This window comes from Haliotis asinina, chromosome 2 (genome assembly GCF_037392515.1).
Source record: "Haliotis asinina isolate JCU_RB_2024 chromosome 2, JCU_Hal_asi_v2, whole genome shotgun sequence".
NCBI classification, from domain to species: Eukaryota; Metazoa; Mollusca; class Gastropoda; order Lepetellida; family Haliotidae; genus Haliotis; species Haliotis asinina.
The window spans coordinates 48,947,181-48,960,889 of NC_090281.1; the positions used below are offsets into that span (position 1 = coordinate 48,947,181).

The 13,709-nt window shown below is 37.7% G+C and overlaps 1 protein-coding gene across 1 annotated transcript; it reads right to left on the reverse strand.

Moving 5' to 3' along the window:
• Positions 1-6,588: 6,588 nt before the first annotated feature.
• On the reverse strand, positions 6,589-12,634 carry LOC137272611 (protein THEM6-like). The gene is made up of 3 exons (XM_067805004.1): positions 12,440-12,634; positions 10,106-10,317; positions 6,589-9,539 (listed from the first exon to the last, which is right to left on the reverse strand). The coding sequence occupies exons 1-3, from the start codon at positions 12,582-12,584 to the stop codon at positions 9,303-9,305; spliced, it is 594 nt and encodes a 197-aa protein (XP_067661105.1). The 5' UTR covers positions 12,585-12,634; the 3' UTR covers positions 6,589-9,302.
• Between the last annotated feature and the right edge of the window lie 1,075 nt (positions 12,635-13,709).

Genomic DNA, 13,709 nt, shown 5'->3' on the forward strand with positions numbered 1-13,709 from the left:
CCACTCGACTAACCCACTGCCCCAGAATGATAATGACACAATCGTTGCCATACCAGGATAGATAGAGAGTGTCACCATTTATAACACCATTGGTTAATACACATAATGAATTGCTGTGACGTCATTTCACACGTCACCTTAGTGGTTTACATGTTTCTGTTTGGCATACTGGTTGTAATATGTCTAAAATGTTGATTGGGAGGTCAGGCTCTGTCAGTTAGTCAGTACAATCTTTAATCACGATGTATATACATATGTCTGCAAGGCACACACTGAATTATTTATAGACCGCTTTTGCAATAAATGTTTAGCTCAAATGGCAGGACATGGCTTAATAGAAACAAACTATCTTTTAATTTCCTGTCAAAAACCTGAGGTGTAAGTACGATTGGCTGTGTCAAAGTTTTACGCACGTGTGAGATTTCACGGGTTTCATGTCTTGAATGTTATATATCTCATAAGACCCGATCATGACGAATTTTACACTCGGCTCGCCTCGGTATGAAATGTCATCTCAGTCAGACCTGATGAAAATCTCCGTCGGCACTGTTTCACTCATCACGTGACAATACAAATTTACAAGCATTTGAAACCATGTTATTGTTAGAACTGTCACATTTCAACCATTTCCAAATTTGAATTGTACGTCTAATTTCGGTAAACCATAAAATCAGTTGAGGGTAATCTGATCTTTCGTACATGGATTAATGAAATGTCATCTCTCTTTTAATGCCCGGGGAATGATGAGGGTTGCGGAATTACCCGAGGGATTCTGAGTGAGGCAGGGATCACATGGCCCAGTGGGTCTAGAGAGTATTTGCAAGACGTGACGGACATGGCATACGCTTTTCAAAATAGTTTCAAATACACAAGGTCAAACCACCAATCTGTCTAAAATTGCAAATTGTTGAAGAAAATGTCTCCATACATTTGCAGCTTCACAGATGAGTTTGAGTAAGTGAGTAAAGTGAGTGAGTGAGTTTCAGCAATAGTGGAGCTATATAGTCTGTTAATAATCGAGACTGGACTAGATAATCCAGTGATCAACAGCATTAGCAAAATCTACACATCTGAGATGCGATGACATGAGTCGAGCAAGTCAGCGAGCCTGACCACCCGATCCCGTTAGTCGCCTCTTACGACAAGCTTGGGTAACTGAAGACTATCCGCATTCGTAGACATTTGTTTAGATACCGCTTGGATTTGTCTGGTTATCACGAACCCTGGGCGATGTTAATGCATTTATTAAACTTTTTCGTACCAGGGCTGTCGCCATCTTCAAACAGGACTGGCATTCATCACTGTATGAAAGTTCAAGATATGACTGTTATCGTGAGTTTAAATCTCTACTTGTACCTTAGTCGTATCTATACAACCTACGTAATACAAACCTTCGTAATGCTTTCATACGCCTGAGACTTGGTCTAAATGAGATATATATCAATCAAGGAAGACGTTCATCTATTATAAAATCACAAAGGCTCTGTCCATTCTGTAACACTGTTGAGAATGAATTTCACTTTTTATTGGTCCTGTATATAATGATTTGAGGCAGATGTATTTACCGCCATGGTTACGATCATACAAGAATGCTATAAAAAACTTTATTCAATACTTTCAAGTAAAGCATCCTTATTACAACAAGAGACAGCTCTATTTATTCACCACGCGCTCATATTGAGAAGAGATTCACTGTAACGTGTGTCATATGTGTATATGTTGTACATATCATACATATATATTTTGTATATGGGCCACTAGCCTTCATGCAATAAACTGATTGAGTGATTGAAGATCAATATTCTAACCCGTATTTTCACGGGTAAGTGAATGCTGTTTCACGCAGCTTGTCATTCCAACAAAATCACAATGCGGCATACTTGGCTTCATGTGTAATTCCACTTCACCTTCTGTACCCGGGCCTTGCTCTTTCCACCTATGCTGGTTTGTCTCTTGTAATGTGACGTCATAGTACTTGGTGAGTGGCGTTTGAGGATGCCTTGAGAAAAGCATTTCATATTGTCCAAACTGAAATGGAACATTGCACCACGGGTTAGGTGGCAGGTTTTAACATACATTAATTGAAATAGAATCGGGACGATTAGAACTAAACGGTAAAACTTAAAACTGATCTTGATCACACCATAGAAAACTGAATATGATTTGATTTAAACACTCCGCGCCAGATTTACAATACAGGAGGCAAGTAACAGGCCCGATGGTGGCAGGTTTTAACATCCATTAATTGAAATCAGTTCGTGTTGAACGCTGCATTAGGCGCCGAGGTGGTGCACTTTTGTCAATGAAAGTTTCAAAATAAATCGAAATCCCAATAACAAGTTTTTAACTTTTCTAAAGAATAAAAACAAATCGTTTCTCATAACGAGTCGGTTAAAGTTTCTCACACATACTCAATCTTACATAGGCAAGAAAATACTGATCAATATAATCGTTGGGTATTAGGTATTAAATGTGGTCTCTAATAAAGAATAGTGCTGACTCCCCCTTTCGTTCCTTCATCTCTCTCTCTCACACACAAACACAAAAAGACAAGAAAAAAACTAAATAAATCGTGTGGTGACGCCCCAAGTGCGTGAGCGAGTGTGAATTTTAGGTGGAGTACTCAGTACCTTAGGAATCGAACCCAGGTCTCTATAGTGCAAAGAGAATACGCTTTAACCACAAGGCTTTCAAATGCCCCAGATCGGGGCACTTTTTGGTGAACCTTTGGTCCTATAATATGTCAGTGGTAATAATGACCTGGTCGGACGGACATGTGTAAACAAACGCAATGACATCAAATTCAAGTTGATCAAAATGTGGTCATAAAAATGGTACTCTCGCAAATTTCCTTAATTACAATTAAACCTAATCAGGCTTTTATACGTGAAAATCTCAGATCCAAGTTAGACCTGATCTTCAGTAACCCATGTTTGTCGGAAGACTATAGCAGGGTCGGGTGGTCAAACTCCCTGACTTGGTTGACATATGCCTTCATGTTCCATTTTTGCAGATCGATGTTCATGCTGTTGATCGCTGGATTGTCTGGCCCAGACTCGATCATTTACAGACATCTCCATATACAGTAGATGGAGTAAAATTAAACTCACTCCACCATTTATGTTGCCTTATTTTCCGCCGTGAGTATATATGCCGCTGTTTCCCCATCTGACTGCAGTGCCTCGACACAGTAACGTACTACCACTGGTAACAGATACAGCACTCACTCGCTTCTAGTTGCCATTCTTCAGTTGGATTGACGGAAAACTTAGCGTTCGGCGAAATCGATTTTAGATCGGCACTGGTATGTTCCGACCGTGGGGATTTTACGTGTGGTTCTCCCACTTACGAAAGTCGGCCACGCCGGCATATTTGACGAGATGGCACAGACAACAGGTTCAGAGTTTTTCGGAAACGGAATACATTCAAAATATGTACAATGTTATGCAATAAAAATTTAAAATTAAAATCATGTCAGAAAGAGAAAAGTTGTTACTCGCCGAACGTTTGCCATTTTTTCGTATCAATTATAGAAGGCAATTATAGGGAAGCCATTGTAATCAATCATGTGTTTTTCATTGAATGGTATTGGTGCGTGTCGCAGCTGGTAGATAGTGTACGTTTATGAGTATTTTTCCATTACCCTGAACCTTGGACTTCTGTTTGTTTTCATTTGTCATCCAACGTTTCTGGGGATAACCTAGTGATTAAAGCGTCCGTTCCTCACGTGTGAGGCCAAAATTTGGTGTCCCCCGCCGAGATACTTCTGGATTATTTTCAAACGCGGCGTTAAACCCTACACGCTCACTCACACCCTCTCTAATTTTCTGCTTTCGAACAGGAATCAAATATTTCTGATGTACGCAATAAGATACTCTTATCTATCCCCACAAGTCAACATACTCGTATACAGTAACGCTTGCTGGCATGTGTTCATGTTTGCCACTCTAAATACACAGGAGATCCTAAATAACGAAGCTGAAAATACACAAGCTAAAATATCCCATATTTCATTATGCTGTTCGGATATTACGCTGTATCTTCTTCGTTTACAAGATGACACCAAAATGTTGTTCGCTTGGTGGTAATTTTAATCGGTGTCAGATCAAATGTACTGAAAAGTCCCTACTGCACTTAGCAATGTTGATTTTTCAAACAAATATTATATTTCATTAAATATTACACCCTCCGAACGGAATTAGAACTTCTCATGATAATTTAGTTTGAGTCAAATCAAGTGCCGAGACACCGAAATAACACATCTCTGTGATGCTCCCGATAAAGGGTTTGAACATGGCTGTCTGTGTATGGATCAGCTATATCGGCTCACAGATCAAGTAACTGCTACGCGAGACCGCCGTTCTGGCTCAGTTTTCTAGCACACATTAAATTTGATGAAAATATGCGTCAGAAAAAGAAACACACATTCTAAGGCCATTCTCAACGGTATGCAGCGACTTCCTGGAACAAAGTTCCAGTTACTGAAAGAATTGTTTGGTTGAAATTGACTGGAAGTATTTCATTTATGTCGCAGTATGATTGCTTTATGTCGGAGGAGAGGTGGGATAAGCCATTATTATTAGACTATGTCGGTTTAAAACAAATGTAGCGGTAACTCCCCAAGGAACTTTATATAGTGCACATATCCATGCAGCTAGTGCTTACTCAAGAGCGCTGATGTTTGTTTCCCTCAATCACTGGATGTCAATCTCAACATACATCCTATTATCAATCTCAGCTCCCTTGGGAGTGTACAATTCTTGCTGCCACAAGGCGCATCAAGTTTATTGTTGCTCTCTCATCCAAATGAGGTACCCATTCACAGCTGGGTGAACTGGGACGGTTAGTTACAATACGTTGTCCATGGTGTACCTGCAACTAGGTGTTTGCATTTATTCATAAGGCCACCATCAAGTCAATTACCAACGGAGATTCTTTTAAGAGCACTGGGTTTCGTACTGTACACTAGGGTTTGTGACAAAAAGGACTGAGTCTGCACACAAAACTGACTCCTGGGTTTTACACCCGTAACAGATGGCCTCGATCCCACACCTCAACCTTGATGGATCACTAGCCTGGCACTTTAGCCATTTCGCCCACCCTGCCAACTATACCTGAGTTAAAAAGAGGTGAGAGTGATGCCTGAGTTAGACCACTGTCACTGTAACCTGTTATATTTGAGGTTACACTTTCTAAGTAAAGTCTAGATTCTAGTTCTTTTTGGGGGGTCAAGTCTCTTTCAGAAATTGAACCTACACTGATCAACTGCACAGAAAAGCAGCCATCTAACCCATTCAGCCACTGAAGCCTCCACAATAATTGAAGTAAGACAACTGGTAGACAGTGGACTTTGTGTATCTCTCAGATTAGTGTAAATTGGCACATCTCCCAAGACCAAAACCTCCCAATACACAATGCCATGTAGAAAGTGTTCAAATGTAACACATTATATGCTGGGTATTTGTAAATTTTGAAATTATGAATAATGGTGTATTTATTCATTGACATTCTGATAAAATATTGGTCATAAAAAGACCAATATCCCTAACTTATTTTGTCAAGTATATTTGGGATTCCACTTTCAGTTAGAATCTAAACTTTACAGAGAAAGTATAATCCCTAATAGAACAGGTGATATTTGAACACCTAAATGTCATTGTGTATTCACAGCCACTTTAATGAAACCTCCTTGCACAGGCATAAAGCCCAAAGTCCCTAGTTCATACCCAGTGAAGTGGAGATTTCAAGTCAAAGGTTATGAATCTTACACAAAGGCACACATCCTCGTTAAACTGCAGCTTAGTATCTCAGTAAGCTGGCACAATAAATACCAGGAATTGTCCATACCAAGACATAATCCTGGATTGTGAAAAAAACACAATGAAATCACTCTGTATCCTAAGTGACATACCACATCCATGTAACAAGTTTCATGTTAACATCTTATGTCTGGGGTTCGAACCCATGACTTTTGATTCTCAGCGGTCAGTATATGGAACAAACCTGAAGATATTATGTATATGATGCAAATTTCATGCGCTATTTCTAGACTGTCAACTGAATTTAATAATACGACTAAAAACATACATAAACTGAACAAAACAGTTGTTTTGCATATATAAAGATGTATCTACATATATCTATAAAGGTTAGTTCTGAACATTATATACAGATGCTACAATTTTTAGCAAAAAAAAACCCATGAAAACATTTGCCCCCATACCTCCCTAGCTCCTTGTCTGAATCGCTGTCTTGAATGTGAATAGTACCCCAATCATAAAAAGTTAACTACAGCCCTGCTGACAGCTTGAGTCCTGAAAGTTTCTTGGATGTCAGTCCTGCCCCACAACAAAGCACCTTTGAGAGATATGGTCTCACACTAGGCAGGTCAGTTTGTTCAAACTTGCCTCTGGTCACCCAGCAGAAACTGGGTACCTGGCGGGATAAGTCATGTGACCAGCACCTCAAGCTTGGATTATCCAAGGTAATCATAGTCAAATTGTAGTGCTTTGAGCATATATCCCTTCAAATACACTTATTATTATTAGATTGACACTCACAAGAAAAAATAACAATTTTTAACAAACATTTGAGAGTTGTAAAACATTTTAATTGAACACACAAACACCAGTAATAACTTAACACATAGAATTGGCAATGGTAAAAAATATATGGCAGCAAAAAAGATCACCAGAGCATTCATCCACTAAGTTCCTTAAGGAGTTACACCTGCATTTGCTTGATACTGACATAGTCTAATTGTACATGTATTAGACAATTCAAACTAAAACCACTAGGTCCCAAATGAAAAGATGAGGCATCTAATCCAGACCTCAGTAAGTATCATGACAAAACTGGCAACAAAGCATACTTTAAAATATCCATCTTTCTTGTTCATGTTTCTGTGCCATTCAGACTGAGAATGTTGACTGAGGCAGTGATATTCATGTATGGAATGTGATCTTGCTGGCAATGGGAATAATGTCTTTAGAATATGAATGATCACACCTATCAGACAAAACAACATTTACAGTTTATATTTCACATACATGATTCTATTATTAACAATGAATACACATGTTATGAGAAGTACAATGAAAAGTACATTTTATTAAATATACATATTTCATATTTTGTGTTTCATTTTCTCATATAAAATGAACCAAATTCTTTATGGAAAGTGGATAGATTCTGAAAGAATCTTCCTGTTTCTATTTCAACAACTGTTGGACCAAACCTTTTTGTGTGCAATAAGCCTTACCGTTTGTTGTTCTATGCTGTCTGACAAGAATCTAATATAAGGACCTCCTTAAACTACAAAGCCTCTGCTAAGCTCCTTCAACCTTGATCACCACCGAGAGTATTATACCTCCATATGATGATGAAACGTAGCCTGAGTCAACTGCCTTTACTACCTTGATTATGAGCATGACGTTAATGGTACAATGTCTTCACATGCGTCATTTACAAGAAGGACTTTGTGACTGGTCAGTGATAACAGACAGATGCTAAGACAAACTTTCCTGAGTTTAAGCTTGCAAATAATATCATAATGGAAATGAACAAGATATCGGTGAATGTGGCAAGACAGAAACGACTAAACAATGTCATGGATGATTCAGGTGAATTTCCTGAACTGTTACCAGTACCAATTGTTGAAAGATTGATGTGGTATTGATATGTATGGCAACCTCTATGATTTGGAGTCAACTGTGAAAATAAATGAAACAAATGAACTGAAATAATCTAATGGCACCAACAAGAGATAGACCTGTTACCATGGTTACCATTGTAAGGTACCAATCACATCACTAATAGGAATCTCACATTGTGTTTCCTGTTTAATGTCATAAGTAATTTTCAGTTGATATGGCAGAGGTCTGCAAATTTTCGAACCTAGATCATACAACCCAGTGACTGACATCATGAGCATCAATCTACATTTGAAAGTGGATGTCAAAGTTGGGAGGACATACAGCAACCAGACAACCTCGGCCACAAAATGTCGCAAGTTGACTCTTAAAACAAATACACAAAGCTCTACCCAATTCAACCAAGCAGCCATGGAACTATGACTGACCAAGGCTATGTTGAAGCATGGGAATATTTTTATCTCAATGGACTGGACCCCTGACAACCAATCAGTTTACATGAAATTCATAATAATTACTTGACATTAATACATGATATGTTTTGAGTCATCATGACAACATTCACTTTCTGATTAGCTGCAAAACCTGGCAACAACTGAGTACTTGATCACCAAACAAGATGGACATGTCCATTAACAATACAAATATAAAACAACACACACTGGCAATCAAATGAATATACAGTAGCTTAAAACAAAGAGGCAACATTAACACTAGTCCTTGTCATATTCAACTTTGCTGAAACAAACACCACTAAATGATCAATAGTTTTTTAAAGTTATCTTTGACTCTCAGAAGGTTACTCAAGAGGGGACTAGGAATTTCAAAATATATTGTTTTTGAAAAAAGACTCATTGACAGGAATATGAATAATTTTAAAACATGGAGGTTGCATCTTCAGCCTGACAATGAGGACTTCACATATTGGCAATGAAGAGAAAAACTTCATTACTTCACTGACTTTGTCCACAGTGCCAGGAATATATCCTGACAAATTCAGAGGACAATATTCAGTCTGGAGTCAGCAGCAAATATCCGCAGATATTCCCCAAATTTTCACATTGTTCATGTTTATATTGTTGTAACTCCATTGTTCATGTTTATATTGTTGTAGCTAGGGGTAACACAATGGCATCATCAAGGGTCTTGCATTTCACTGAAAATAGGTCTACATAATATAAGGATATAAAGATAATATAAAGATGAAATTCCTCTGAACATTTAAAAACTCCTAATTTTGAATAATCAATATTAATGATATATAGCACTTAGTTTAGATCTCTCACATCAAACCTGTAAATATTGTAAATCATGAAATCAATGCAAATTCACTAAATGTGGTGGGATATTTTGTATGAGTAGCCCAACCTTAGTACATTTAACTGAAAGCAGTTTGAATGAATAACAGGTCTTTTTGTCCTGAAATTTTATCACATGACCATTGAAAGTCTTGTGAAAATGGGTAAAAATGTGCATCCCTTTCTCAAAACGCTGTATCAATAAACTTTATGACATCAGTTTACGATGCATCTTCTGTATTAATATGACCAAGCGCTACTTGGATTATTTTCATTAATTTCACAACTTAAACTAAGTGTTGTTGATACAATGCTACAATCTCACATGCTTAAATGTCTAGCTTTTCCAAGATCATGAAGATTTACGTAATCTTTCACTGGACAATGCTATACTCTCAATCCACTTGCTGACTTCCGGCAATGGCTCGGGAGACTTCAACCCTGGCTGCATGACGTCGATGAGCTTCTGTGGGGTGCTGCCAGACCCGGCCACCACCATCTTCAGCACACACACCGCACATACAAAGTTGTCCCTGTGTCTCAGGTAGCTCTGTTCCAGGTAGACTGCCTTGTCGTCCCAGCACAAAATCTGAATAACAAATACAGGAAGAAATACTCAAAGAAAGAACAATGTGAGAATGCACTGACTGATTACAGTACGTTAACTGTGACACAGTGTCAGTATGGGTAAAAAGGTGGGTGGGATAGAGTATAGGCTGTTTGCAGTGAATATGTACTGATGAATTTCACTTTAAACAAAAAAGTAAATAAATAAAGCGAAATTAAGATTTGTAAAACAAACCAATAATACTATCAATAGTGATTTGAAACCATGATCTTTTGTTAAACAACCTTTATCCTAAGTTGAATAAATCTCTGAGATTTACATGTTCAATAGGTAAGGTAAAATTATGAGAATTCACAATCTTAATTTCACTTTATTTGATTTACCTTTTCACTGCAGACTATAGTACCAGTGGTTTAACTATTTGCTCATCACGACAAAGGCCTTGTTTAATTCCCTGCATGGGTACAATGTGTGAAGCTCTATAAACTTTCAATCTTGTCAATAAGACTGTTAACTGGTCACTAATATAACTTCTGTACATATGGTCACTCATATAACTGTACGTTATGTAACTTTACAGTTTTTACCCTTGTGTGGATGCGGTAGACATCAAACAACTGTAGGGACCTCCTATAGCGGATATTGCTCCCAGCAAGATACATGTTGGCCCCGAGCCTTCTGGCTGTTGGGAATATTTTGCTCTCCATTATGTGGATGAATCTGGCAAAATCACAGTTCCTTAGATATCTGCCATTGTTCATATGCCATTGAAGATCCATGTCATTTGTCATACAGATGCCTGCAAGCACAAAAGCAAATTTTAACACCCTCTTTATGTGAAGAATAAAGTGCAACTCTCACCAAAACAAATGTTAAAATGGTACGTTCTATCCCAAAACTACCACATCACCAAACATCCACATCTCAATACTACCACATATTGTTAAGTTAGGTTTGACATTCTACTTTGCGTAACTGGACAATCTGTAAGTATGGAGATGTGTACCTTTTATTTGGTCAATTTTACACAAATGTTGAATGATTCATACAAAAAACACATTTTGTAACATATTGATTTTATATCAATTTATTACAAACATGAAAACAAATAGGTACAGGATCTCCAAATTAGTGGACTGATCAATTACATTTGTAGATAGTCGTGCAAATTGGTGTAGAAGTTTACAAAAATATAAAAGAAGTATGAATGTCCTAAATCAGGTATCTGGAATTTATGACAGATATTAGCCATATTTGGTGGCTATTGATTATTTGGTATCCTCTATCATGTCTATACGTCAAACAGAGTCACCATTGTATCATAATTAACCATGTTAACAGACTTTTATCTAGACCTGTTCAAATGCATATCATTACGTTGAAGTTTACAGTACAAATATCCAATCTGAACAAAATGTTTTCAAATTTCTCTGATTTAATGATCACAAGAACATTTGGAAAAATTAAACATCTCATGCAAATGCAAGCCCTTAGGCAATATTTGAGTTCTTGTGTCTAAAACAGGCAAAATCCAGGCCATCTTTGAAGGGAACAGGTCAAAATGGCCACATGACAAAATGTCCACAATGACCCTAGTCAAAATGGCCACACAAAAATGTAAAATGGCCACAACCCCTTGTCACACAAAAAAAGTCAAACTGGCCACACAGAAAAGTCAAAATGGCCATACATTGTTTTATTAGTTTTTAATGCTCTTGACATATGTATTATTTGATATCAAAGTGAGAAAACGACAATAGAAGCTACATCACACAACAAAACAGTGTTTCCTCCTTAGAGGTGTTATTTCAAGACACTTTGATCATTTGGTAGTGTTATGATAACAATACAATATGTAAGCAACTTACTTACTTGACTCAGTTGACTCAGCTCAGTGTCATGATACATTACCATATAATGCTGGACAGATATGAACATGATATCACTTACCTCTATCATGGCTGTAAAGCAGTGTTGGCTCAAGAGAGGGTTTTCGAGTGTTTTGACTCATCAAATTCAGTGAGGACCCCCATCTATTTTACATCTGCCCATCCATTTAACATTAGAGGGGGTGCAATCCACTGCATGTGATGAAGTGCCTTGCAACTGTAATTCATGACTTAGGCACATTAACTAAAGGCTCTTCATCACATTCCCATCCCATAGAGCCTGGTAAAATTCAAGAGTCACAAGTTAAGATGAAGGTAATGACCACTTATCCTCCAAGCGGTTTGTCAATTACTGTTTAGCATCTGATTACATCCATAATTAACATGCCTCGTTAACTAATTAAGCCTTAATTGTTCTTCCCTGTCTTTGTTGTAATTGTTTTTATACAATCATGTGGAAGGTAAGTATAAATAAACAATAAGTACATGCACATATATATTTGTTAATTCACTGGTCTCATGAATGACATGTAAAAATAAAACGTAAAATGGTGTTTGTACTTGAAGAACATACATATACATATTTGTTATTTGCTGAAAATGATTTAATAATACATTTGTAATAAACATCAAGCTTTGCCTGATATAACTTCTTATGTCTTAGTTCGCAAACAAGTATAAAAAATAATAAAATAATGTATGACCATTTTGACTTTTTGGTGTGGCCATTTTGACTAGGGGTTTGGGGCCATTTTGACTTTTTTTGTGGCCATTTTGACTTTTTTTGTGGCCATTTTGACTTGGAAGATTTGTGGCCATTTTGACATGTGGCCATTTTGACTAGGACCCTCTTTGAACACCTGTTGCAGAATTAATATAAGCACCTTGACCTTTTTTAGCCGCTATACGTGTATCTTCACATGTGAAAGTGAACAAAGGCCGGTGTCAATTATAGTCCAAAGGTTGTTGCTCAGTTTGCTGTCAGAGACCATGTAATAGTCATTGTATGAAAAACCCGATCGAGTAACTTACCGTATGTGACGCTTTCGCCCATCAAATCTATTGGCGATATCAAACCTTTTATGTAACCATAAAGAAAAGTGAGGACGGCATAGATGAAATAGTTGACGTCAAACAAGACCCATAGGATCAACAGCAAGGTAACAAAAACCTCCATTCCAACAGAAGCAGCCGACTCATTGACCGGTAATGAGAGTGACCTCCCTTTGAAAACCACCACAAACCATCGTTTTCATTCGTTCTCATCTCCATTGACCAAAGTCAAAAGATGTCCTAGAGACGTTTTGAGCGTTATTCTTAAGCTGTATTAAAAATACTCTTAACTAAAATTGGGTTTGATACCGGAGCTCACAAAACAAAATACATTCTCGAGTTAAACGAAAGTCGGTTAACACATCGGAAAGTCTAATTCTCGTTATGCATGGCATGAGGTTTCAGGGCTTCTAAATTTGAATTCCATGCAAACGTATCTTCGTACAGGTGCCAAATATATTCCCCAGTCGTTTAAGTCGATATCGTTGTAAAACATTTTTTCCGTTTTACTCTCTCTCTCTCTCTCTCTCCTTCCCTTTTTAGGACCCGACAACCCAGTGACCAACAACATGAGCATCGATCTGCGCAATATTGGGGGCCGATGATATGTGTCAACCAAGTCAGCGAGCCTGACCACCCGATCCCGTTAGTCGCCTCTTACGACAAGCATAGTCCCCTTTTATGGCAAGCATGGGTTGCTGAAGGTCTATTCTACCCCGGAACCTTCACGGGTCCTAGTTTGGCAAAGTCGTCATTTTGTGATATGATTTCAGATACCTTTAAGGGAGGAGGACACTTGGACAATATTTCTAAATACATGTATGCCACTCTGAAAATATGAACATCATGATGGATTGTTTTGTGTTATGTGTTTACACATTTGAAAAGTGAACTGAGTCAAATTTCCACTTGGCAACATGGCAGCCATACAAAGCAAGGTGACTTCACAGTCATGCCAGTATAATTGTCCCAATTGTGGTTACACACACACCAAAAGTTTAATATCTAACATTAGTAAAATGACATTTATTTCTTGAAAAGAAACATCCAACTGTTTCAAAACAAAATTTTCACCCACAAGACATTTTGGGTTTTCGAGATATGCCACCTCCAAGTGTACCTTCTGAATCTTCTGTTACGGAGGTGAGAATTTTTATTTATACCTTCAGATTTAATATCATCCTATCACGATAAGCCAGTTAAATATTTTTCAAATTAGAATATGCAGTCTGTTGAAGCACAACAAAAC

What these genes read in the sequence shown, in the direction of transcription:
- LOC137272611 (XM_067805004.1), bottom strand. Translation starts at nt 12,584, where the DNA reads ATGGAGGTTTTTGTTACCTTGCTGTTGATCCTATGGGTCTTGTTTGAC. An exon ending in GGGCGAAAGCGTCACATACG is followed by an intron (nt 10,318 to 12,439) that starts GTAAGTTACTCG and finishes TTGTGCTTGCAG; the next exon opens with GCATCTGTATGACAAATGAC. An exon ending in TCTACCGCATCCACACAAGG is followed by an intron (nt 9,540 to 10,105) that starts GTAAAAACTGTA and finishes TTTGTTATTCAG; the next exon opens with ATTTTGTGCTGGGACGACAA.